The sequence below is a fragment of the Grampus griseus genome (assembly GCF_964374135.1).
Source record: "Grampus griseus genome assembly, chromosome: 2".
In the NCBI taxonomy this organism is placed as follows: domain Eukaryota; kingdom Metazoa; phylum Chordata; class Mammalia; order Artiodactyla; family Delphinidae; genus Grampus; species Grampus griseus.
The window spans coordinates 47,506,269-47,532,601 of record NC_139018.1 but is presented as its reverse complement, the minus strand read 5'-3'; the positions used below and the strand labels follow the sequence as shown (position 1 = coordinate 47,532,601).

At 35.6% G+C, this 26,333-nt stretch overlaps 1 protein-coding gene across 5 annotated transcripts in view; it reads right to left on the bottom strand.

Moving 5' to 3' along the window:
• Window positions 1–26,333, bottom strand: part of DDHD1 (DDHD domain containing 1) — a gene marked incomplete at its 5' end in the record, with an annotated part of 91,385 nt that overhangs the window by 22,749 nt on the left and 42,303 nt on the right. For 3 of the 5 annotated variants that reach the window (XM_082649003.1, XM_082649001.1, XM_082649002.1), the window contains 4 exons: window positions 4,024–4,130; window positions 9,838–9,944; window positions 18,599–18,746; window positions 19,827–19,955. In XM_082649003.1, the coding sequence (XP_082505129.1) occupies window positions 4,024–4,130; window positions 9,838–9,944; window positions 18,599–18,746; window positions 19,827–19,955 (491 nt within the window). Of the gene's footprint in view, window positions 1–4,023; window positions 4,131–9,837; window positions 9,945–18,598; window positions 18,747–19,826; window positions 19,956–21,821; window positions 21,924–26,333 lie in introns of all 5 variants that reach the window. The other 2 variants (XM_082648999.1, XM_082649000.1) reach the window with 1 other exon arrangement.

The following is a 26,333-nucleotide window of genomic DNA, read 5'->3' as shown; positions in this document are numbered from 1 at the left end:
AATTGTAGCCCTTGAAATATATAAAGACAGATATATACTTAATTACAACTTGAAAATCTAAGCACAAGGAATTTATATATCATAATATCTTTGATCCTCATGACAATCTTTATCAACTAGGTATTTTATATCCATTATATAAGTGAGGAAGCTGAGAAAGTGAGAAATTTGATCTAAGCTAGTTAAGTGGCAGGTTTTGAATCTGCATCTATTTGACTCCAAAGGTTGAGAGGAAGAGAAAAAAGACTCTTATTTATGCCTATCAAATAAACCTAACAAGGTTAATTCACCAGGCATGACAATCCTACAGAAGCCCTGCTGGCTGTTACTTATCACTACTTCCCTTAGGAAACATATATTGTTGAAAAATAATTTAGTCTAAATATTGCCTAACACCAACCTTGTGTTAAATGGACTTTGATTCGCAAAATCAGCTTTCCTTTTTAAAGAATAAGAACAATTTTTGCCCACTTCTCACTAAGTTTTTCTTTTATTTTCTTTTGTTCTTCACAATGCCTTAAGCAATGTTCCCAAACTTCTCTGATGTTATCACCTGGGGAACTGTTAAAAACACAAATTCACAGGTTCTATCTCAGACCCACTGAATCAGGATCTCCAGAGGAGGGACCTGGGAAAGTATTTTTTAGTTTCTTTTTCTTAACTTTTTATTTGGGAGTAATTTCAAATTTATAAAATGTTGCAAAATAAAAATAGTACAAAGATCCTCACATAGGCTTTATCCAAAATTCACCTAATGTTAGCATTTCCTCCTATTTGCCTTATCATTTGTTCTGTTTCTGTAACACACACACAACTTTTTTGTGAACCATTTAAGGATATACTACATATGTCATGGTCCTTTACCCCCAAATACTCCAGTGTATATTTCCTAAGACTAGGACTATTCTCTTCCACAATCATAGTGCTATTATCAACTTCATAATTCACTTTGATATATTTCATCTCATCTAGTCTACCATTCACATTTTAATTTTGCCACCTGATCTAATATTATCCTTTGTAGCATTTCCCCCAATCCAGTACAGGATACAGTCTGGGATGAGATATTACAATTAGCTATCACATCTCTTTAATCTTCTCTATCTGGAACATTTTCCACAGCCATTCTTTCTCTTTTATTATACCAACATTTTAAAAGAATACAGTCTCATTCCTACTTTTTAATTACAACTTCCTCATTTTATGTTTGTCTGATGCTTCCTCATAATTGGAATACTGCATAAATAATGCTGTGTCCTTCTCTGGGTGTCCCGCAGGAACACCCCATAAAGTTGTTGCTTGATTTCTCCACTGTATACCTTTATTTTCTAAACTAAAAGCAGTCTGAGAGGATACACTTTAAGACCATGCAAATATTCTGTTCCTCATCAAAAAATCTGCCCTCATTTTAGCATCCACTGATGATTCCTGCCCAGTCCTCTCCCCTACCTGATCCTACCATGACGGCTGCAAAATGAGACTTTCCAACTCCAACATTCCTTCCACATTTATTAGTAGGCCCTTGGCATCCTACTGAAGCAAAGGACCTCCCTTCTTCCCAATTTGTTTATTTATTTATCATTGATAAGGACTTACACATTTTTCAATGATTTAGAATTCCTTAGTACATTAACCTTATTATAATTCTACAAAAGTACTATTAGTAATTCCTTACAATAAGTAATAATTACTTAATTATTTTGGTGCTCAAATTGTTCCAGATTTGGTCAGTGGGATATGCTTCTTTAATTTGACTATTATGTCCTTGTGTCTTGCTTCATCATTCTTTGGAGCATTTTTCTACCTTGTGTCAAAACAAATTCTTCCAGCTTTGACTTGGACCTATCCTGCCCCAGCCCTGGAATCAGCCATTTTTCCAAGGAACTCTACTTTTTCTTAGTGGAGAATAACAATGCTAGAGGCAAAGATCTGGGTGCTAGGTATGCTCATTGGACTGGGGTGTCTGCTTCTTGGCCCTTTCAGTGGACAGAGGTAGGAAATACATGCATATATATATACTTCTGTGCTTAAGCATATACGCTTAAATATATAGATGTTATCTACATACACTGGCTTATTTTCAAAATCATAAATTCACATTAATACCCTCAATTCCAATGCCCCTCATGGGGTTCTTTTTTTGCCCGCATTTTTAATGAGCACCACAAGTGACTGTTCTAATTAGGGATGTTTGGGATACATTGCTGAAGATTGCTGGTGAATCTCAGACACAATTCTCAGTGCTTTTCCATGAAATTCAACTGGATCAAAAAACCAACTAATTTAAAACATTGGGTGTTCTTCCATTTCATTTATCTTAATGATCAGTTCCCTTTTCCTACTGAATATCTGGTTTATTCAATTCCATTCTGAGGAAAATTATCTTTGACTATAAGAGCAAACTAAAAAGTGATCACTTTCTCAGTCATCATTCACCAATGGCCAGAGGTCTGAGTCTGGTGCTTTTCTCTTTTTAGTTTTTCTGGATATTAACGCCAACTTAAAGTTTTTAAAAAGCACTTATTACTTTTAGGGGACATGACTCAGCACATTTTAGCCTTGAAGATTCAGGATACCATTTTAGGAGTACTACCAACCACGTGTGCGTGTGCATGTGCGTGTGTGTGTGTGTGTGTATGTGTGTATAGTAATATGCTCTCAGCCCTTCTCTTTCCTTTTCCCCCCGCCTCACTGGTTTACTTGCAATACTATAGTTCAGTGTTCTAACCTTCAGAGCATATCTAATGATGCCCATTGTTCACTATAAAGGAGTATGAACGTGGAAATTATTAAGTGTTCTACTTCACCGACTAGGCCTTCCTTTTTGGTTAGAATTAAGCCCAGAATAGCAATTCTCCTTGTAGCTTCTTTTACTGTTTGTTCTCAATCAGATCAAGGCAGATCTTGCCCAATACTGGTATATGGCAATGAGGGGATATAGAAAGAGGAATGAAGAAAAATCCTAAGGGGATGGTAGTTGGAAGAGAAGGAATTTTCTGTGGCAACTAACCAAACATATTTCTGTCGATATGTAAAAGATATCCTGGATTAAGTTAGGGAATGACTCTGAATGAACAAAATCAGCAACGGATTGGCTTGGAGTAGCACAGAGCAGCAGAGCCGCTCTATTGGTAATTACTCCTTGTACTAGTTTCTTTACCTTCAAATGAAGATACTAATCATATCTACTTCATAGGGTAAGGATTAAACAAGTTAATACATGTTAGGTAATTAATGTGGTTATTCCCATGAAACAACATTCTTTTTCTGTTACCAATAAAGTGACAAATTGCATTGGTAGAGATTCCCTCATCCCTCTGAATAAACTATCTCCCTTCACCTACCCTCCCCATCTGCCCCCCTTTAGGGTTATCTTTGTGATGCATGAGCAAAATTACCATTTGAAAACTACAAAACTCCACTATAGAAATGACACAATAAAAGCAAGTCTTTTATATACAAAAACACTTGAAGGACATTTCTAAATGTTTAAAACTCTTTTGTGGGACTTCCCTGGTGGTCCAGTGGTCAAGAATCTGCCTTCCAATGCAGGGGACATGGGTTCGACCCCTGGTCTGGGCAACTAAGCCTGCATGCTCTAGAGCCTGCGTGCCACAACTAGAGAGCCCACATGCCACAACGAAGAGCCCATGTGACACAATGAAAGATCCTGCATGCCGCAACTAAGACCTGACACAGCCAAATGAATAAATATTTTTTAAAAAGCTCTTTTGTGAGGATAATACTCATAGATACTACTAATCAGACTTATGAAAACTGTTACTTTTCAAAGAGCTATTTTCTAACCAACCTCTCACTTCCAAGGTTACCCATTTTATTAAGTGTCCCAATGTGTAGTTTAAGACTTCAAATGCACTATGAAATACAGGCTATTTATAGATTAATGGATTCCTATAATTTCTCACTTGCTTGTAAAAAAAAGAACATAAAATGTTAAAATTCAGGACACATGTTATCACTCAAAAAAATACCCAATAGCAATAAGATAATCATGATACTTACTTCATCTCTATAAAGTGGGCTAGTATAATACATTATGTCCATTGCACTGCTATTTAACATATCCCTTAAACCTCGCACTTTGTCTGGAGTTATGGAATCAACAGTGTCTACAAGTTAAAAAAAAAATTAAACTTAGAGAAGATTCATTTTAGGGAAAGAATAAACTGTGAAAAAAGTTACATTCCTTGAAATAACTGCTTTAAATTAACATTTATATATTCAAGACTAGCTTTGAATCTAATGAACCTTACCTTCTTGAAATTTTACTATATGTAAATTTAAAAATAATGATGAAGGGTATTTACCTACCGCAAACATCACTGCACTCATTAGTGCTGAAAGGTTAAAAAACATTTCCTCTAAATCAGGAACAAGCTAAGGATATCTACTTTTTTTATATAATTAAAAAAATTTTTATTGAGGTTCAGTTGATATACAATATTATATAAGTTCCAGGTGTACAAACAGTAATTCACAATTTTTAAAGGTTATATTCCATTTTCAGTTATAAAATATTGGCTATAGTCCTAGTGTTGAACAATATATCCTTGTAGCTTATTTATTTTATATGCAGTAGTTTGTACTTCTCAATCCCCCCCTTCCCCTATCTTCTCCCTCCCCCCAGTAACCACTAGTTTGTTCTCTGTGAGTCTGTTTCTTTTCTGTTATATTCGCTAGTTTGCTTTGTTTTTTAGATTCCACATATAAGTGATAACATACAGAGTTTGTCTTTGTATGACTTATTTCACTTAGCATAATACCCTCCAAGTCCATCCATGTCATTGCAAATGGCAAAATTTCATTATTCTTTTATGGCTGAGTAGTATTCCATTGTGTATGTATATATATGACATCTTCTTTATCCATTCATCTGTTGATGGACACTTAGGTTACTTCCACATCTTCACTATTATAAATACGTAATGCTGCTATCAACATTGGGGTGTGTGTAACTTTTCAAATTACTGTTTTCGTTTTTTTCGGATATATACTCAGGAATGGAATTGCTGGGTCATATGGTAACTCTATTTTTAGTTTTTTGAGGAACCTCTGTACTGTTTTCTAGGGCTGCACCAATTTACATTCCCACCATCAGCGTATGAAGGTTCCCTTTTCTCCACATCCTCTCCAACATTTGTTATTTGTGTCCTTTTTGATGATAACCATTCTGACAGGAGTGAGGTAATAGCTCACTGTAGTTTTAATCTGCATTTCTTTAGTGATTAATAATGTTGAGCATCTTATTTGCCTGTTGGCCATTTGTGCATCTTCTTTGGAAAAACGTCTGTTCAGGTCTTCTGCCCATTTTAATTGGGTTGTTTATTTTTCTTGATGTCGAGCTATATGAGGTATTGGATATTAACCCCTTATTGGTCATATCATTTGCAAATATTTTCTCCCATTCCAGAGTGTTCCACCTATGTTTTCTTCTAGTTTTGTGGGTTTACACTTAGGTCTTTAATCCATTTTGAGTTTATTTTTGTATCTTGTGTTAGAGAAAATTCTAATTTCACTCTTTTACATGTAACTCTCCGGTTTTCCCGGCACCACTCATTGAAGAAACTGTCTTTTCCCCATTGTACATTCTTGTCTCCTTTGTTGTAGATTGACGATAGTGCATGGGTTTATTTCTGTTCCATTGATCTATGTGTTGGTTTTTGTGCCAGTACCCTACTGTTTTGATGACTGTAGCTTCATAGTATAGTCTGAAGTCAGGGAGTGTGATTCCTCTAGCTCTGTTCTTCTTTCTCAAGATTGTTTTGGCTATGCAGGGTCTTCTGTGTTTCCATACACATTTTAAAATTATTTGTTCTAGTTCTGTGAAAAATGCCCTTGGTATTTTGATAGGGATTGCACCGAATCTGTAGATTGCCTTGGGTAGTATGGTCATTTTAACAATATTAATTCTTCCAATCCATGAACATAGTATATCTTTCCATCTGTTGGTGTCGTCTTCAATTTCTTTCATTGGTGTCTTATAGTTTTCTGAGAACAGGTCTTTTACCTCCTTAGGTAGGTTTATTCCTAGGTATTTTACTCTTTTTGATGTAATGGTAAATGGGATTGTTTCCTTAATTTATCTTCTTTGACAGTTTGTTGTTAGTGTATAGAAGTGCAACAGTTTTCTGAATATTATTTTGTACCTTGCAACTTTACTGAATTCATTGATGAGCTCTAGCAGTTTTATGGTGGTGTCCTTAGGATTGTCTAGGTATAGTATCACAACATCTGCAAACACTGACAGTTTTACTTCTTCCTTTCCAATGTGGATTCCTTTTATTTCTCTTTCTTATCTGATTGCTGTGGCTAGGACTTCCAATACTCTGCTGAATAAAAGTGGTGAAAGTGAGCATTCCTGTCTTGTTCCTGATCTTAGAGGAAATGCTTTAAGTTTTTCACCACTGAGCATGATGTTAGCTGTGGGCTTGTCATATATGGCCATATATGTTGAAGTATGTTCCTTCTATGCCTATTTCCTGGTGAGTTTTTATCATAGGATGTTTACTATTTGAACAAATGTTCTACCCGAAGTCTTAGCCAGTGCAATACGATAAGAAAAAGAAATAATAGTTTTAAGAAATGGAAAAGATCTGTTTTCATTTGCAGGTCATGTGATCGTCTACACAGAATATACAAAAGAATCTACAGAAAAATTACTAGAACTCTCAAGTTTTGTTTTGTTTTGTTTTGTTTTTTGGTACACAGGCCTTTCACTGTTGTGGCCTCTCCCGTTGCAGAGCACAGGCTCCGGACGTGCAGGCTCAGCGGCCATGGCTCACGGGCGCAGCCGCTCCGTGGCATGTGGGATCTTCCCGGACCGGGGCACAAACCCGTATCCCCTGCCTCGGCAGGCGGACTCTCAACCACTGCGCCACCAGGGAAGCCCTAGAACTCTCAGTTTTAATGCATGTATAGTTTTGCATAACTACCACCATGATCAGGACACAAAACTGTTCCATCACCCTAAAAAAACTCCCACATGCTGCCCTTTAGAACTCAACTCCCCACCTCCAAACCCTGGCAGCCACTGATCTGTTCTCTATCCCTTTAGTTTTGTCTTTTGCAGTATGTCATATAAATGGAAGCATAAATTATATAACCTTTGGGTTTCACTTCTGTGATGTTGTGATATAAGAAATACATATTTCGTCCTTGTCCCTGGTTCTGACACAGGGTTCCAAAAACCCTTTTAAGTTCCTGAGTGATAGGGTGAAAGGAATGTCTTTTACAATTCATAATGAGCCTCTGCCAATCCTAACTAAGTATATGCTAATGAGCTGACTCTTAGAGAATGGGGGCTGGTTGCCAGAGGAACCAATTTTGAACTTCCTGTCCCATTCACCAACCTCTGGGAAGGGGAGAGGGGCTGGAGGTTAAGTTCAATTGCCAATAGCCAATGATTTAATCAATTATGCCTACATGATGGAACCTCCATAAAAACCCTAAACAACAGGGGTTGAAGGGCTTCTAGGTTGTTGAACAAATGGAAGTACTAGAAGCATTGTGCACTTGAAGAGGACATGAAATCTCTGCACCCCTTCCCCATACATTGCCCTATGTAGCTCTTCATCTGGTTGTTCGTCTGTATCCTCTGTAATAGTCTTTAAATGAATAAATGTAATTTAAACCAGTAAATGTAAGTACAGTTGATCCTTGAACAACATGGGTTTGAATTCTGTGGATCCTCTTATATGCAGATTTTTTTCAATAAATACATACCACAGTACTAGACCATCTGTGGTTGGCTGCATCTGCAGATGGGGAACTGTGAATACAGGGTTGGAATATAAGTTTATACTTGGATTTTTGACTGGGGCTGAGGGGGATGTCGGTGCCCTTAATGTCTGTTCAAAGGTCAACTGTAAATGTTTCCCTGAATTTTGTGAGTTGTTCTAGTAAATTACTGAAGCTCAGGAGGGGGTCGTGGGACCCCCCCCCCCCCACCCTCAATTTATAGTCAGTCACAACTACAGGGGACAATCTGGAACTTGTGATTGGCATCTGAAGTGGGCAAAAGCCTCGTGAGACTGAGACCTTAATCTGTCTATACTATCTCTGAGCAGTTAGTGTCAGAAATGAATTAAATTGTAGGACACCCCACTGATGTCCACCAAGAACTAAAGAATTGGCTGGTGTGGGAAAATCCCCAACATATTTGGTGTCAGAAGTGTTGAGAAGAGAGAGAAACAGTGGTGTTCTTCCTTTAGCTTCTTTCACTCAGCATAATGCCTTCAAGATTCCATTGCAGTAGTTTAAACCTAACAGAAAATTACAGACGTAGGGGTTTTATTAAATGTTAATTCATCCAAGTTATCTATTGATACATTCCTGAGCAGCCTAAAATATTTATCTGGGTGAATGGAAAAAGCTCAAAAGATAATGTTACTACACCAGAACTTTACATATGAGCTGTTGCTGCTGAGAAGTCTTCTTTGGTCACAATCTTTTTTTGCTGTTGTTGTTAAACGCATTACAACTTTGATGTCACTTTGGTTTATAAGCTATAACTGACATTCCTAACTGACTATGAGGCAGAATCACAGACTAGGAAGAAACTTTGGAAATCATCCAGGGAGGCAGTTCAGATGAACAAGGGCTCTGGTACCGTGCAGACCTAGATTTTTGCCTGCCATTCTTCATTAAATTCACATTTTACTGAGTTTCAGTTTCCCTATTTTTTTTGTGTGTGTGTGGTACGCGGGCCTCTCACTGTCGTGGCCTCTCCTGTTGCGGAGCACAGGCTCCGGACACGCAGGCTCAGAGGCCATGGCTCACGGGCCCAGCCGCTCCGCGGCATGTGGGATCTTCCCAGACTGGGGCACGAACCCGTGTCCCCTGCATCGGCAGGCAGACTCTCAACCACTGAGCCACCAGGGAAGCCCTCCCTATTTTTAAAAGAGAAAATAAAAGTAGGTATTTCATAGATTTGTGAGAAAATTAAATGAGATACTCCAAGTAAAATGAACCACAGAGTGCCAGGCACACAGTAAAAGCTCAAAAAACAGCAGTTGCTACAATGTTCAGTACAACTCTCTCATCTTTCAGATTATGTAAATAATCAACCTAAACATTCTATTTTAATGGTCTTAATATTCAAAGGACAAAACTTTGTGTAAAGAAAGATGCATATATTATATAATTTCTCTATGTTAGATTATAATTCACCAGCCCAAGGAATACAGGAACAACAATAAGACAAAAGGCCTGAAGGCTTCCCTGGTGGCGCAGTGGTTGAGAGTCCGCCTGCCAATGCAGGGGACACGGGTTCGTGCCCCGGTCCCGGAGGATCCCACATGCCATAGAGCGGCTGGGCCTGTGAGCCATGGCCGCTGAGCCTGCGCGTCTGGAGCCTGTGCTCCGCAACGGGAGAGGCCACAGCAGTGAGAGGCCCGCATACCGCAAAAAAAAAAAAGCCCTGAGATTTTTATTTACCAAATATAAGGGAAGAAAATTGTTAGGAAGAAAATGTAAGCTTATATAAAACTGTGGACAACATATGTTTTAAAAGCATTGACGGGTCACTTCTCTGTCAAAAACTTTAGAAAACATTTTGTTCCCTTCACTTGTCTCTCTCCTTCCCACCATCCACAGAGGGCATGCATAAAAACTGTGTTATCTGTGAAATCTATACAGTGGTCCAAAACGACATAAGTTGATGTAATTATTTTTTTTAAATCAATGGATTTTATTTTCTTAAATAATCTAGAACAAAGAGTGAGTATAACTCAAGACAAATGAATTAAAGACACTTCATTCCCAATGAGCAACACTTTGTTGCCTGACTAAATCATTTAATTTTTAAACAAAATGTACCTCCATCCAGAGTAAGTTTTGACCGCCACTCAACAGGCAGAAATTCAACATGTGTTGCATGGTTGGAAAAATGCCTTTCTTCTATTTTTCTTGCAGCCTCTCTCATCCTAAAAAAACCAAACCAAAACAAAACTTTATCAGAGTAACTTCCCATATGTATTTACATGGTATAAAATGTCTTTAATCATAACACTTCCACTTGCTTATAACTTTGTCCAATTATGTTTCAATTACTGCTACACTGTGCAACAGTTTGTAATACTAGGATACCTTCATTTCAAAACTATTTTCCTAAATTTGCCATCTATGATTTCAAATATTACAAGCTTCAATATTATATTCTAAATAATTATATGTATAAATCTTTAGAAGAGAGAATAGTATAATAAAATACCCCAGCTCCAAATATTAGCACATCGTGACCTGTTATTTCATCTATTCCTCCACTTGCTCTCCCCACAACATAGATTTTTAAATTTTATTTTGAAAGTTAAGGTACAGCAAAATTGACTTTTTTCCTTTTGGTGTCAACTTTATAGATTCGTGATTAGCACCACTACAGTCAAGATACAGAATAGTTCTATTATCAAAAAAAACTCCCTCAGGCTATCCCTTTATGTTAGCACCCTTCCCCCATAATATTTTAAAGGAAATCCCAGATATCACAGCAGTGCATCTATAAATAGTTCAGTATATATTTCTAAAATGTAAGGAAAACATAACTTATTCAGAACTATTATCATACCAATCCTTCATTTCAACAATTATGTTTAGCGGTCCCATTTTCCCAGTTAGACTATAGATGTTATTTTATAATAACATAAAAAATATTTTTTTACACTTTTGAATTGAGCTCCGAATACAGCCTATGCATTGCAATTGGAAGATATGTCTCTCAAGTGTCTTTTAATCTATAGATCGCTCTCTCTCTTCTTTGGCTTTGTAAATCTGTTTATGTTCTGTAGAGTTTCTGAGAGTCTGATTTTTTAATGACTGCATCCCCAAGTGTTATTTAACATGTTCATTGCTCCCTATTTGGTAGTGAGATATAGCGGCCTGATAAGATTCAAGTTCTATTGTTTTGGCAAGACTACTACTCCATAGGTATATATACCTGGTTTTCTCTCTTTTTGGTGACACTAGCAGTTGTTACGATCACTGCTTATATCCGTTAATTTACTATGATTGCAAAAAAGTGTTTTTTAAATCCCATCACTCCTTATACTTCTGGAAAGAGAAATTTCCTCACATCAAGTACCGGCTGCCTTGTGATACAATCAAATAGTTTCTGTGTGAACTGAGAAAAGGCAGGATAAATGGTTAATTCTTCTCTTTTATTAACAATTAAATACTGAGTTGCTATAAGGTTTTTTGACATCATTCATTACTAACTCATAGATTTAAACATATTTGAAGTATTCCAACCCACTGTAGTTATTATCCTTACGGATGCTCAAATTGTTTCCGTTTTTGGTCAGTGAGTCTCTTCAAGTTGACATGTGTCTCTTTGACACGACCTCAATAGTTTGTTTTTTTTTTTTCAACAATTCAGTGGCTTTTAGTATATCACTGAATTGTACAGCCATCACCATTATCTAAGTTCAGAACACTTTCATCACTCCCAGAAGAAACACCATACCCAGAGTACTCACTTCTGATAATTCCTACCTCCAGGCCCTGGCACCATAAATCTACTGTGTGTCTCTCTGAATTTGACTATACTGGATTTTTTCAGATAAATGGAACTATAATACATGGCCTTTTGTGTCTGGCTTCTTTCACTTAGCACAATGTTTCAAAGTTTGTCCATGTTGTATCATGAGTCACTACTTCTTTGCTTTTTATGGTTGAATAATATTCTACTGTATGAATACACCGTTTCTGCTTATCCATTCACCAGCTGATGGACATTTGAACTGTTTCCTTTTTTTTTTTTGGCTATTATAAATAATGCTGCTATGAATATTAACAAGTTTTTGCATAGATGTATGTTTTCAATTCTCTTGGGTATATACCTGGAAGTGGAATTGTTGGCTCTTATGCTAACTTCACATTTAATTTTTCTGAGGAAGTGCCAAACTGTTTTCTAAAGCAGCTGTTCTATTTTACAATCCCATCAGCAACATGAGGGTCCTAATTTTTCCACATCCTTGCTAATACTTGCTATTTCCCATCTTTTTGATGGGTCATCCTAGTCGTCAGCATGAAGTGGTATGTCTCTGGTTTTGAATTGCATTTCCTTAATGACGAATAATACTGAGCATCTTTTTATGTGCTTATGGGCCATCTGTATATTTTATTTGGATAACTGTTTATTCAAATCCTTCACTCATTTAAAAAATTGGGTTATTTATTATTGAATTTGTAGGTGTTCTTTATATATGTTAGATGCTAGACCCATATCAGATTTATGATTTGCAAATATTTTCTACCATTTTGTGTGTTGTCTTTACTTACTTGATAGTGTTCTTTGAAGAACTAAAGTTTTAAATTTTGACAAAGCCCAATTTATCTTTTTTTTTCCTTAGTGGCTTTTACTTTTAGTGTTATATATCAGAAACCATTGCCTAACCCAAGGCAATGGTTGTAAATCACAAAGATTTACTCCTATATTTTCTAAGAGTTTTATAGTTTTAGCTTTTATATTTAGGTCTTTGATCCACTCTGAATTAATTTTTGTATGTGGTATAAGGTAGGGGTTTCACTTCATTCTTTTGCATGGGGATATCCCGGTGTCCTAGCACCATTTGTTAAAAGGCTATTCTTTCCTGATTGCATTATTTTGGTATTCGTGTTGAAAATCAACTGAACTCTCAATTCTATTCCATTGATCTAGGTCTATCTACAGGCCAGCCAGTACCACAATGTCTTGATTACTATAGCTTTGTAGCAAATTATGAAATTGGGAAGGGTAAGTCATCCATCTTTATTCTTTTTCAAGATTGTTTTGGCTATTCTGGGTCCCCTGCATTTACATGTGAATTTTAGGATCAGCCTGTCAATTTCTGAAAAAATGATAGGTGAAATTTTAATAGGGATTGTGGTGAAATTTGTAGATCCATTTAGGAAGTACTGGCATCTTAACAACATTAAATCTTCTAATCCTCAAATGTGGGTTGCCTTTTCCATTCATTTAAGTCTTCTTTAATTTCTTTCAATGGTGTATTATAGTTTTCAGTGTAGAAATCTTACACTTCTTTTGTTAAACTTATTCCTAGGTATTTTATCCTTTTTGATGCTATAGGGAGTGGAAATGCTTTAATTTTCATTGCTAGTGTAGAAATACAATTGATTTTTTTGGCCACACTGCACGGCTTGTGGGATCTTTTTTTTTTAATTTTATTTATTTTTGGCTGCATTGGGTCTTTGTTGCTGCACACAGGCTTTCCCTAGTTGCAGCAAGCGGGGGCTACTCTTCGTTGTGGTGCATGGGCTTCTCATTGCAGTGGCTTCTCTTGTTGTGGAGCACAGGCTCTAGGTGCACAGGCTTCAGTAGCTGTGGCTCATGGGTTCTAGAGCACAGGCTCAGTAGTTGTGGCACATGGGCTTAGTTCCTCTGTGGCATGTGGGATCTTCCCAGACCAGGGCTCGAACCTGTGTACCCTGCATTGGCAGGCGGATTCTTAACCACTGTGCCAGCAGGGAAGCCCTCCTCTATTTTTAGAAGTTCTTTATATTTAGAGATATTAACTGTTCATCTGTGATAAAAGATGCAAATGGATTTTCTCAGTTTGTCTTATTTCTTTTTTTTTGCCATATGGTTTTTTTGGGATTATATATTTATCAATATTTTCCCTTAAGGTCTCTGGATCAAGTTATAGTTAGGACAGTTTTCTCTATTACTAAGGTACATAAGAATTCAAACTCCCCTCAATCCTACCTTTTAAATCCATAGTATTTGTATGGTTTCATTTCTTAGGTTCAAATGTGATCCCACTGAAATTTATCTTAGTGTGAAAAATGGGCCCAATTTAAATGTTTCCATATGGCTGCCTAGCTATGCCAACACACTATTTGTTAAAAGTCTATCTTTCTCTATTTCTAGTATATTTTTATTTTTAAAATTATTTGTTTATTTATTTATTTATTTATGGCTATGTTGGGTCTTCATTGCTATACAGGCTTTCTCTAGTTGCAGCGAGCGGGGGTTACTCTTCGTTGTGGTGTGTGGAGCGCACAGGCTTAGTTGCTCTGTGGCATGTGGGATCCCCCTGGACCAGGGATTGAACCCGTGTCCCCTGCATTGGCAGGTGGATTCCTAACCACTGCGCCTCCGAGGAAGTCCTTCTCGTATGTTTTTAAAGCATTATTTACAATATGATTATATTTTATTGATTATCTACCACCAAAGTTGCCATTTAAAAAGTCTATATAGATTCTAGGTTGTGAAAAAGAAAATCTGCTTCCATTAACATCACTGAAAATAAAGATGATAGCCAAAACTTCAGACTCTTTTATTACCACATTCTAAAAAGTTTTTTTTTTTTGCCATCTTTCAAGTATTCAGCTTTAACAAATTTGAACATATACAAGAAGGAATATATTTTAAGATTTCTAATATTATTCTATGCACTTATTCATTTTTGATGGCTATATAGCTCATATATATTTCATTATGATATAATAATCAGGAAGTGGTATGTACGTTGCTGTCTGAATGTACAAAATAATAAAGAAGTTCATTTAGGCTAGTGGTTCTCAAACATGCATATACTTATTTTTTCCCCCCTCCAGGGGACAATGACAATGTCTGGAGACTTTTTTTTTTTTTTTGGAGACATTTTTGGTTGTCACAACTAGGGGTTCTATTTGCATCTAGTGGGTAGAGGTCAGGGATACTGCTAAATATCTTACAATGTATAGGTTAGCCACCCGTAGCAAAGAATTACCTGGTCGAAAATGTTAATAGTGATGAGGCTGAAGAACCCTGATTTTGACTTATAAACTCAAACACTACATTTGTTTAAAATACTGTCCTCTTCTACAGTAAACTGAGACAATCCTCTACTCCATAGGATCACTATCATAGTTCTCAAATGGCCACATATGTAGATACTTTAGGCAAGCAGGTATGTCTACTAAATCACTTGGTTGTAATTAACTGGAGTGACACACACACACACACACACACACACACACACACACACACACACAAAAGAGGGGCAAGGGAAAGGAAAGGAAAGAAAGATGAAAGAAGATAATCAGGGATGGAGGAAAAAAGGGAGGGACAGAGATAGAGATAGACAAATAGATAGGTAGCGAGAGAGACAGAGAGAGCGGGAGAGAGAGAACGCACACGCTATGTCCCTACTATTGCCTTACTAAAAATAATAAAATCTGTTTCCTAAATATATAGGTCTTGACTACATGAGAAACACTGAGACCAAGGAGGGATGGAGGAAACAAGAAAAAGGAATGATTTAAAAATATTATCCTACAGCTCAGACTTAACCCATTACTGTGCAGCTGTAATGCCATGCACAAAACTCATGATTTCAGTTCTAAGCTTATTAAACTTCCATGTTCTCCCACTAGGCAGTGAATGTTTAGTTCATATTTTGAAAAAGGAAGGAAGAGATTAATAGCACCTGAGAATTACCGTTTAATTAAGGATCATTAAATAGCTCTGAAAAAAAAAGTCTTTATAATTCTCAATTAGGAAAACAATCAATTGATAAACTAACTGGTTTTAAGAATATATATTATATATATGTGTAATATATATAATATATATAATATATATATTATATATAATATATATATTACACATATATATGAAAGGAGGGCAATAGAAAATCATGCAAATAATATCCAAGATACATTTTTTTACATAAGAAAGCAATGTCTAGAGTGTATATAGTATGCTGCCTTATGAGTGAAAATAATCTGTATTTTGTCTAAAGAAACTCCAGAAGAATATAAGATAAAAAACATTGCTTTGAGACACAAGGATGAGTGACACTGGGGGAAGATGGAGACAGGAAAGGAGTCAGACGTTTTTCACTCTATACATTTTCCTATTTTGATTTGTGAACCATGTGAATGTATTTCCTATTCAAAAAATAAATCTTGTTGACATTCTTGTTTGTTGTGTCCTCCCAGTTTTTTCTGTACCTATGGGTCTACAGCAATTTATTAAAAAATTATTTTGCTATCATTTTCAGTGAGGTTTTAGGAGGTAATAAGATAAGCTATGTGTTAAATCTGCCAGGCTGAACTAAAAGTCTCTTTTTACTCTTCTAAAATTGTAGCTTTAAAATTACTAATTTGTAAAGCAATTATAATCCAATAAAGATATTAAAAAATAAAATTACTAATTTATTCTATTAGATATATAAGTTCAGTAAAGATTTCCCTTGTACTAAAATGCCACAAAAAGTAAATCCAATTGTATTTAAAATACATTCATCTCTTTTAGTAAACCAATTCTGATATTCCTAGAAGTTGTCTATAAACTTTCTTCTCAACTCATTTAAATAATAAACATATTTTGCTGGAACAAAATTGATTAAATCCAGTTTGAATTCATTTGCACATTCACTAAAATAAGGTAAGAGGCGAAAATCTCTATTTCCAGGCCTCTGGGACATGATTTCAAGAGATCCTCAGAGAACAGCAGGTTGCCAAAGAAGTGGAGTGTGGTAACCCCTTATTCTATGTTGCTCATTTCAACAGTAGTCTCACAAATCAAATCGTAAGTACAAGCAAGCTTCAGAGTAGCAATGACAAGGATGAAGTTAATTTTACTTTCTTTAAAGTCCTGAACAACTAACTTAGGAATGGTAGAAAGCCGGGGAAGGGTAAGAAATCCTTTGAACTTTCCCATCTATTATTGAGCAGAATTCCTTTCTATTTGAATATTTTCCATCAATTACTAATTTATGTGAGGAGTTTCCCATCAAATTAACCTGTCTCTGCAGAAATGATGGCCATCTTCTCTGTAGTGAACACTTTTTTTTTTTTTTTTTTTGCAGTACGCGGGCCTCTCACTGTTGTGGCCTCTCCCGTTGTGGAGCACAGGCTCCCGACGCGCAGGCTCAGCGGCCATGGCTCACGGGCCCAGACGCTCTGCGGCATGTGGGATCTTCCCCGACCGGGTCACGAACCCGTGTCCCCTGCATCGGCAGGCGGACTCTCAACCACTGCGCCACCTGGGAAGCCCTGAACACTTTTTTTTGAGCCACCTTATATTTACTCATCCTACTTCCAGTGGTAGCTCTTGATTTTTATCTGTGGCTCTACCTCTCCCTATGGTTATGATGAAGCCAACTTCCATCTGATTCTAGGGTGATGACAAGTTTTGCAGATCAGACCATGGCCATGCATAGACTCAGGCAGTTGGAGGTGACACCATCAGTCACTGAAATGCATAGACTAGCAGGGACTTCTGGAAAAAAAGACTTTTCTTCTTGAATTCGAACACAAGATGATATAAACCACATCTGGAACCACAGGAGACGTCTGAAAATAGCTCAAAAATGAAGGCAAGTAGAACAGATAGCAACTGGATTCTGATGACTTGTTTGGCAAATCTTAGACTTGTCAGTTTTATGGGCTACTGAATCCTCCTTTTGAGTTAAGTTTTCCCTCACTTGCACCCAAAGAAATGAAGCTGGTACCTTTCCAATTATCAATAGCTCCAGAGAGAACATGTTGTTAAAACTACTTCTCAGGTTCCTTAGATAACCAAGCAGAAAATTAGCATCTTGACACAGAACATAATATAAATGTTGTGGGAAGTAATGTGCAAATCGTCAGAAAATAAAATCAGAATCAGAGGGAAGAGATCTCTGTAATACAAGCTATGGAGATTGACAAGGATCAGGATGGCCTAGAAGTATCTGACAAAGAGTTTTTTTTCCAAATTGAACTGTATTTTTATTTTAATCCATGAGCTGGCATTAAGAGGTATTACAATAAAAAGTGAAACAGAACACTGTATTATTATAGAGATACTGCTGAGGACACAGTTCCTGGTATCACACAGTATTTGCTTTATAAGGACTCAAGAAATACACTTACTTGAAGCTTCAGAACCTGATAAACTGTGTTCTCAACAACTGATTTGTTCTCATCATATTATAAATCTGATAAGATTTTTCTTTATACTGGGTGCTAGCTCAGAGCCAAGTTTGTGGTGGTACCCTTAACTCTAAAATTTCCTTTTTACACAGTCCTCAACATTTTTGAAGCACAAATACAAACATCCCTCCCCCCAACAACATCTTAAAAATTTTTTAGAATAAAGCTGAATATAAATAAACGCGGTAAATAACAGGCCTGGTGTGTTGGCAAAGCACCCACTGTTTCTTCTCCATGTAAAATTTAGAGTTCAATTTCCTCTGGTTGTAATTACTTGGACAAGTTAAGCTGCTGACTGGCAACTTAAACAATTCTTAGCTTTTTCATAATTATACAGTATTCTCAGTTTCTGCAATTCAGAGAGTAACATACAAACTTCAAACCAGACTTTTTTCTTGCTTTCAACCTCAGTTTAATGTAAACTAACAATATATTAAGTTAAAAAGGCTTTCTTAAACCTCTTCTCCATGTTATGGAGGAAAAAGAATCAAATAAATATCATCATCATCATCTAGATATAATCACTCTCAAAATCTGGTCCAGAAACTTACTCTACAACTTAAACAGATAGAATAGTTGGTACTGAAGAAGCACGTGGCATAACAATTAAACTCTATTATAGCCTGGACAGAAGTTTGGACTCTGACTAGATGGAGAATGTATTCATCAAAGAACTCACATGGCTGTATTTTTGATAATTCTTCCTTGGTCCATTTTCTGCCCAATGCCATGCACAACAAATACAATATGGGCAGTCTGTGATGGCTTGTCTTCTAATGTGGCTTCTTCTACATAACCTCTATGAAGTCTGGTCCCACTACTTGACGCTGTAGGAAAATTATGATTCTAAGTTTATTGTTTATTACAGAAATAGCATTTTCACAATATATTGAAAAAATAAAGAAATAAAAGGAATACTATGAAAAAATTTCACTGGGTTGGGGGGGATAAAATTTGTAAGATAAGTATTGATCAGTTCTAATATAAACTGCTGAACTGGACATGACAGCGAAGCCAGAAACCATACGGCAAAAGGAAAGAAAAAAGGATGAACTGAACACATAAAAATTAAAAACTTCTCTATAATGAATGTATCATGAAGCAAAGATAAAAGACAAATGACAAACTGCGAAAGTTTTTGCAAAATATGACACACAGTAATAAGTTAATTACGTAAGCATACAAAAAGAACTTATTCATCAAAAAGTGAAATGAATCAACCAAATAGCAAAATGGGCTAAAGATGTTGATAAAGTAACTCACAAAACAAATACAACTGACTAATGAACATGTAAATATTCAAGCACATCTATTATCAAAGAATTAAAAATAAGACAGTAAAAAAATTATCAGACTTAGAAAAAATTTTTGAAAGATTTTTTCATAATGCATTCACCTCTTCCCCAAGTACCAGTCCCTCTTCTCTTTCTTTTAGTCGAACTTGTTTAAAGAGCTATCTATTCTCACTGCCTCCATTTCTTCAACTTCTACTTAAACTTCAACCCATGCCAATCTGGTTCTGTCCCAGCAATCCATCTAAGTCACCGATGACCTACATCTCACTAGATCCACTGAAAAATGTCCAGTCTTCATCTTTACTGACACTATATTTCAACTGCCATGTTTTATTTCACAGCACTGCCTCAGGTTTGACTGCTTTTGTGCTTTTATAAGTAAAAAGTGTATTTATTAATCTTGCCAGACCATTCTAAATATATAATTATTCATTAATGAACACATGTTAACTCAGTCACCTTAAAAAGAGTTTAACAGGGTAGTAACTGGCACTAAATTTAATACATACTTAAAAAATACTAAAAATAAAACCTGGATCATCTATTTTGAACATAAGAGAAAAAGTTAGATTCCCAACATTTTGACAAACTCTAGTAATATTTAACAAATACCTTTAGAAAATCCCAGTTTTTGAGTAACTGTTCTTGCAATTTTAGATGTTGTTGCATCACTATAAAGATACACTTCATCCACACTGTGCCAGTCCACGTGGTTTCGACTCAGCTTGAAACTATGAATAGCTGTTGCAAAAGGAAAAACTAATTTGAAGGTCTCCAAGACAAACTTCATTTGTGTGAAAATTATAATACACAGATTTTTTGAATCAATATTTTAACTCAGTTCAATAAAAAACTATTTCATTGAAACATATATTGATGTGAAACAAGTAATGGATAGGGACTTTATAAGTTATTAAGCATGCTACAGGAAAAGGCAACTTGTTGGAACAACATGGAATAAACTGGCTTAACTACCATAATTTTAACCTCTATAGGAAATATCCTCTGATTATTAAAGAACTGCTTTCCCAGGTGATGTGGCCATTCCTTAGGACTAAGGGATATACACCTTCATGAAAGTTCTCAGTACAGTTGACATAGAAACTTAAGTTTCATTTCTTCTGTTGATTTTATTTTTTGATCTGTGAAAATTTCACTCAGCACAAGATAAAAACATGACTCAGATGAAAAAAAAATTATCTTTAAACTGGGAAGAGAATCATCTAATTTATTAGAATATAAGGTATTTTTGGAACGGATACTAAAGCCAGTTATCACTGGATATTGCCCACCATAACAGAGCTCCAAGGTTGAAAGATCTTTTAACAAGAAATAAATTTTTTCCTACTATGATGTTCAAATTAGTATGGTTATTTCATTTCTGTAACCGAGGTATGCTTGGTGAAAATGAGCTCTTTAAAAAAAAAAAAATGCAAACCTATATCCTTCAGGAATACGCAAACTCTGTGAGGCAGGGACATACCTTGGTCATTTTGTATCACTAGCACCAAACACAGTCATAGCACAGTACTTGCCACATGTCACAAATGTAGTAACGTTTGTGGAAGCAACAGTTAAGAAAATTGTCAAAACTTGTCCACCAATTCACAGTTTGATGTCTTATTGTCTGAAGGACTTCAACTTTTCCTCTTTATCTCTTGTATAGAGGTAAGAAAAATTCACATACCTTCAGAAAACGAGCCACCTTCAAATCACTATGCCTAATTTATTTTCTTAAAATCCTCTTTAGGCAAAAATATCTCCCATTATATATAAAGACATACAGGTACAAAGGGATTAAGTGACTTGCCACAAAGCTAGTTAGTGACAGAGTCCAACTCTCCTGATTTGAAGATGCTAACTATGAAAGGATGGAGTCCTGGTCAAGATCTAAGATCATAAGACATTTTTGTGAAAAGCTATTCCTTACTAGAATACATAGAAAAGCAAATCATTGCCAGGGAAATGTACTTCTGAGTTATGGTACAAATGCCACTTCAAAAACTTACGAAAAATCTATTTATATCTTACTTACCTGCCAGGACACATTACTAATATTGAACACAAGACCAAGATGCAATTAACATAACAAACATGAATAACATCTTCAGTTGCAAATAAAACATAAAACCAGTGTACAAACTCAGGTTTTAAATAAAAGAACTTTTCATAAATTAAAAAAAATCTTTTGCAAGAGTTTAATAATTATTTCTTTTTCTACTTCTATGTCTGATCCAAGTCAGTACTTTAAGCCTTTTAATCCAATGTTTCAAAACTGCATTTTGTTAAAATAGTTTTGAGCAACATATGCTTAAAACATTAAAACTATAAGACCAAGTTAAGCCAACAAAATTTTGTTTCTCTCTAAACCTTTGTGTTGTCTTAAAGCATCTTAATATTGGCGAATATCCCATTATTGAACTATACACATTGTTTGCAAATGTTTACACCACTTATAATTAACACTAAGCAAAATAATACAATGGATACATTTCTAAAATACTAGTAATTTCTATGCTCTAAATACAACCGAATGCTATAATCACAACTGAAAGCTACAAGCCAGGAATATAACTACATGGAGAAGTAAAACTACAATTACTGTACCTTGGGAACGCTTTCGTTTAAGACCTGCCGCATCTGTACTCTCCTTATATCCTCTCCATTTGAACAGAGAAGGGAGGGAGAAGGGAGGGAGGTGGTAGACAACTAAGAAAGCAAAAACACTGAGCTTCAAAGTAAATTTTAAATGAGGTTTGCCTTTTTGTTGTATTAACTTTAAAAAGTGAGTTGTATTTGACAAACATTATTCTAAATGCTTTATTTATATAATTCCTAATTAAAAATCAGTGCAGCAAAATGTTAGTTTAATAATGTTTATCAAATATATGCTCTACTTTTACTGAAAGTAAAAAAGGCAAATGATATCTAAATTTATCAATTAAAGACAACTATGTGATCACCATTTTTAATGTCTTTGTATAGATGGAATAAAAAAATAGAACACAGCATTTTTGTACGCATAAGAGATTTATAAACCACATCTTTACAATACTAAGGTTATTTACTCTCACCAAATTTGTGACTATGACACAGCCAACATCTGATGTGCAAACTGAAAATGCAATAAATAACCATCTAATGAAGCTTTCCTAAGAAGATACCACAGTATACATTCCACTAGATGCTTTCCCTTACTGAAGTGTAAATAGAGCCTTCCCACAGAACAAAATATTCTTTTCACAACTCTGTTCAAGTTGTTAAAATACTTTTAAAAATGAAACTTTTCCCCCAAAAAATTAAGTTGAAAGCTCTACTTTGAACTGACTTATTAGTGACAAAATAATGAAAGATTTGTTAGCAATAGAATGACAAAAAAAAGTCATTAGTAAAAATGTATGCTGTGACATCTTGTAAGTGTAAAACAGACAACAGAGTAAAGCAGACAACAGAGTAAAGCCAGACATAGACTTGGTATTTGGTAAATCAGTAGATAACCTTAAAGTCAACTCTTTCCCTGTCAAATATTGCTAGTTATATATCAATAAATTTCTTTACATTTTAAATAAGCATTTATTTTAAAATCCACTTAGAATTGAATCTTAAAATCATTTTCTTTACCGTTCAGTTAATCACAGAATCTTTATGATTTAGCTTAAATTTATGTTCTAATACATTTGATTTTCATCCTCACTCCCTTCTACATTAATGTGACATTCAAAGGTTAAACACTGCTCAAATACAAAAATACTTAATTCCCGTTGTATAGTACTAGAAGTTAAAAAAGAAACCTGCTGTTACATACAGATAAGGTATATTTAAAGATATATGTGATAAAGGTAATTGAGAAATGCTTATGAGGCACTTACTAACTTTAACTGTATGTAATTAGATGACTATAAAAAAGTATAGACAAGAATTAAAAACTGGGTTGTAAAATCAGGATTATGAAAACATCTCATTGTCACAGAGGGGTGGAAAATGACAACCAAAGTAATTTTCTTCACTGAACATGTTTCTTCTTTCATGTGCCTTCTGGTCAGTTACTGAGGAGTAGATGTATCACTTGCAAGAAACATTTTCACACAAAAAAAATCCTTAGGAAAAAGCTAACATAACAAAGTAGATCAAACTTGGCATAAACTTGAGACTGTACTGCTCAAACAAAACCTAGATTTTATAGTTCTACTAGTAAAACTAACATGAAACAATTCCGCATTTACTAAAAAAGAACTAGTGGGAAACACATGGACCACCTGATCACACTTAAAATTACATAAACACTTTCTAAAAGTTAGTCAAGATACAAAAATGAAAGGCTTTTTTTCCCCTAAAGGAATACTAATTTAAGGATTAACATAAAGCCAAACACCCCAATATACTAAAATCACAAACATATTTTAAAAATTTTCACAAAATTGGATAGACATGCTTCTTTACCTTCTTCTCATATTTAATTCTTATTTTCACTTGAAAATCATTTGCTTTGTTACAACATCCTCTAGCACAGAGAGCTTAACTTTTTTTCAACCCAAAGCAAAGGATAAGTACCACCATAAGTACACTAGAGACAAAAAGGTTTACTATCATTCCAACAAGGATCACTAAAATAAAGTTTTAGTTAAGAATTCTTATATAGTGTTAGCAAAAGTATGCATAAACACAAAATGCAACTAAAATGCTAATTAAATGCTAACATTTAATAAAACTTTTCATTTATGTATTAAAGTCTTACAAAGCAATGAAAAAGATTTTAAGTACTAAAATACAGTGTTTTCAATAAATTTCTGTACTATAATTCATCTCTTAAAGAAATGTTCTTCATTATATAATTCTGAAAGCAGAGTATCAAAAAAAGGGGGTTGCTGGGCTTCCCTGGTGGCGCAGTGGTTGAAAGCCCGCCTGCCGATGCAGGGGACACGGGTTCGTGCCCCGGGCCGGGAGGATCCCACATGCCGCGGAGCGGCTGGGCCCATGAGCCATGGCCGCTGAGCCTGCGCGTCCGGAGCCTGTGCTCCGCAACGGGAGAGGCCACAACGGTGAGAGGCCTGCGTACCACAAAAAAAAGAAAAAAAAAAAAGGGGGGGGGGTTGCTGATGATATACTACTTCCTAGAATAGAATAACTCTATAACTTTTCCCTCTATAAAAGCTGGCAACCTAGATAATCTCAACCGCAAGGGAAGTAGGTTTGCACATCTCAAACCTACCAACTATAATGAGAAAACTTCTGTCAATCTTCTTGGATCTCAGAGAAATTAAATTAAATACATTTATAAAAATTGATAACTAAATGCTAGAAGGTGGGAGTCCTCTTAGTCACCAAAGAGAAAGGAAAAGAAAAGCCGATTAGAAAGGGTTAATACTCCTTCCCTCTCCCCACCCCGGCCCTCCCCCTTTCAGACTTTTGAAATGATATATTCACAGTTTGGGATATCCTTATCCAGCAATAGGACAGGCATATACACTACATGCCAAATTGTTAAATGCTGTAAATCCTTAGAGATCCACTAATACTTGTGCTGTCATAGCACACCAAATTAGCCTGAACAGTAAAAAGTCCATTTTTTTTTCTTTTACTTTCAGCCTACCTGTGATTTTATATTGAATGTGACTCTACTATACAGCATACAGTTGGATCTTGCATTCCTAGCAAATCTGTCGATCTCTGTTTTTTAATTTAAGTGTTAGTTCACTTATATTTACTATAGTTTTGATATGGGTGAATTTAGGTCTACCATTTCCCATATATTTTCTTTGTTCTGTCTGTGTTTCTTGTTTCTCCTTTTGTTGTTTCTTTTGGATTAACTAAATATTTTTTACTATTTCAATTTCTCTACTGGCCTTAAGAAAAAACAAAACACCTTTTTATTGTGGAATAATTTTCAACCTACAGAAAAGTTGCAAAATAGTACAGAGTTACCATAATATCTTTCACCCAGCTTCTCCTAATGTTAGCATAACTATAGTACAATTGTCAAAACTAAGAAATTAACATTGGTATAATACTATCAACTGAAATATTGACTTTATTCCGATTTCTCCAGTTTTTCTATTAATGTCCTTTTCTGTCCTAGGATACAATCCAGGGTACCATGTTGTATTTTGTTATGTTTCCTTAGTTTCCCCTAAACTACGACAAATTCCTCAGTCTTTCCTTGTCTTTCATGATCTTGACACTTAAAAAATTTTTTTCAGCTTTACTGAGGTACAATTGACAATATTATAAGACATTGAAAGTGTATACTGTGTTGATTTGACATACATTGTGAAAGGATTCCCCCCATCTAGTTAAATATGACCTTGACACTTCTGAAGAATACTGGTAAGTTACTTTGTAGAATGTCCCTCAATTTGAGTTTGTCTGATGTTTTCTCATAACTGGATTGAAGTTATGCATTTTTTGACTAGAGCAGGTGCAGAACTACCCATTTAGTGCAACCATTTTTTTTTTTTTTTACTGATTACTGCTTGCATAGATAAATTATAAAATGAGGGAAATACTACTCTAGTACTTTTAAGTATTTACAAATTTACTTATTTGAAGGCCTGGTTTTATTTGTATGATTCATCCCCAGTGAACTTCTAGCTTTCATTTGTTAGGCTGCTAGATAAACATTTCCTAGCCTAAGAGGTGGGGTGGGAAGAGAATCATTTTTAATTTTAACTCTCAGAGAAAATGAAATCTAAATCACATAATTATACTTTGGGGGTTTATCTTTCTTTGAATGATAAAAAAGTTATGCTAAACTTCAATCGATCATTCATTCCTTCATTCATTTATGGCTATGTTGGGTCTTCGTTGCTGCGCGCGGCTTTCTCTAGTCCCGGTGAGCGGGGGCTACTCTTCTTTGCAGCGTGCGGGCTTCTCATTGCGGTGGCTTTTCTTGCTGTGGAGCACGGGCTCTAGGTGTGCAGGCTTCAGTAGTTGTGGCTCACGGGCTCTAGAGTGCAGGCTCAGTAGTTGTGGCACATGGGCTTAGTTGCTCCGCGGCATGTGAGATCATCCCGGACCAGGGCTCGAACCCATGTCCCCTGCATTGGCAGGCGGATTCCCAACCACTGTGTCACCAAGGAAGCCCCAACAGATCTTTTTAATTCAATGCTTACTTTGAGATTA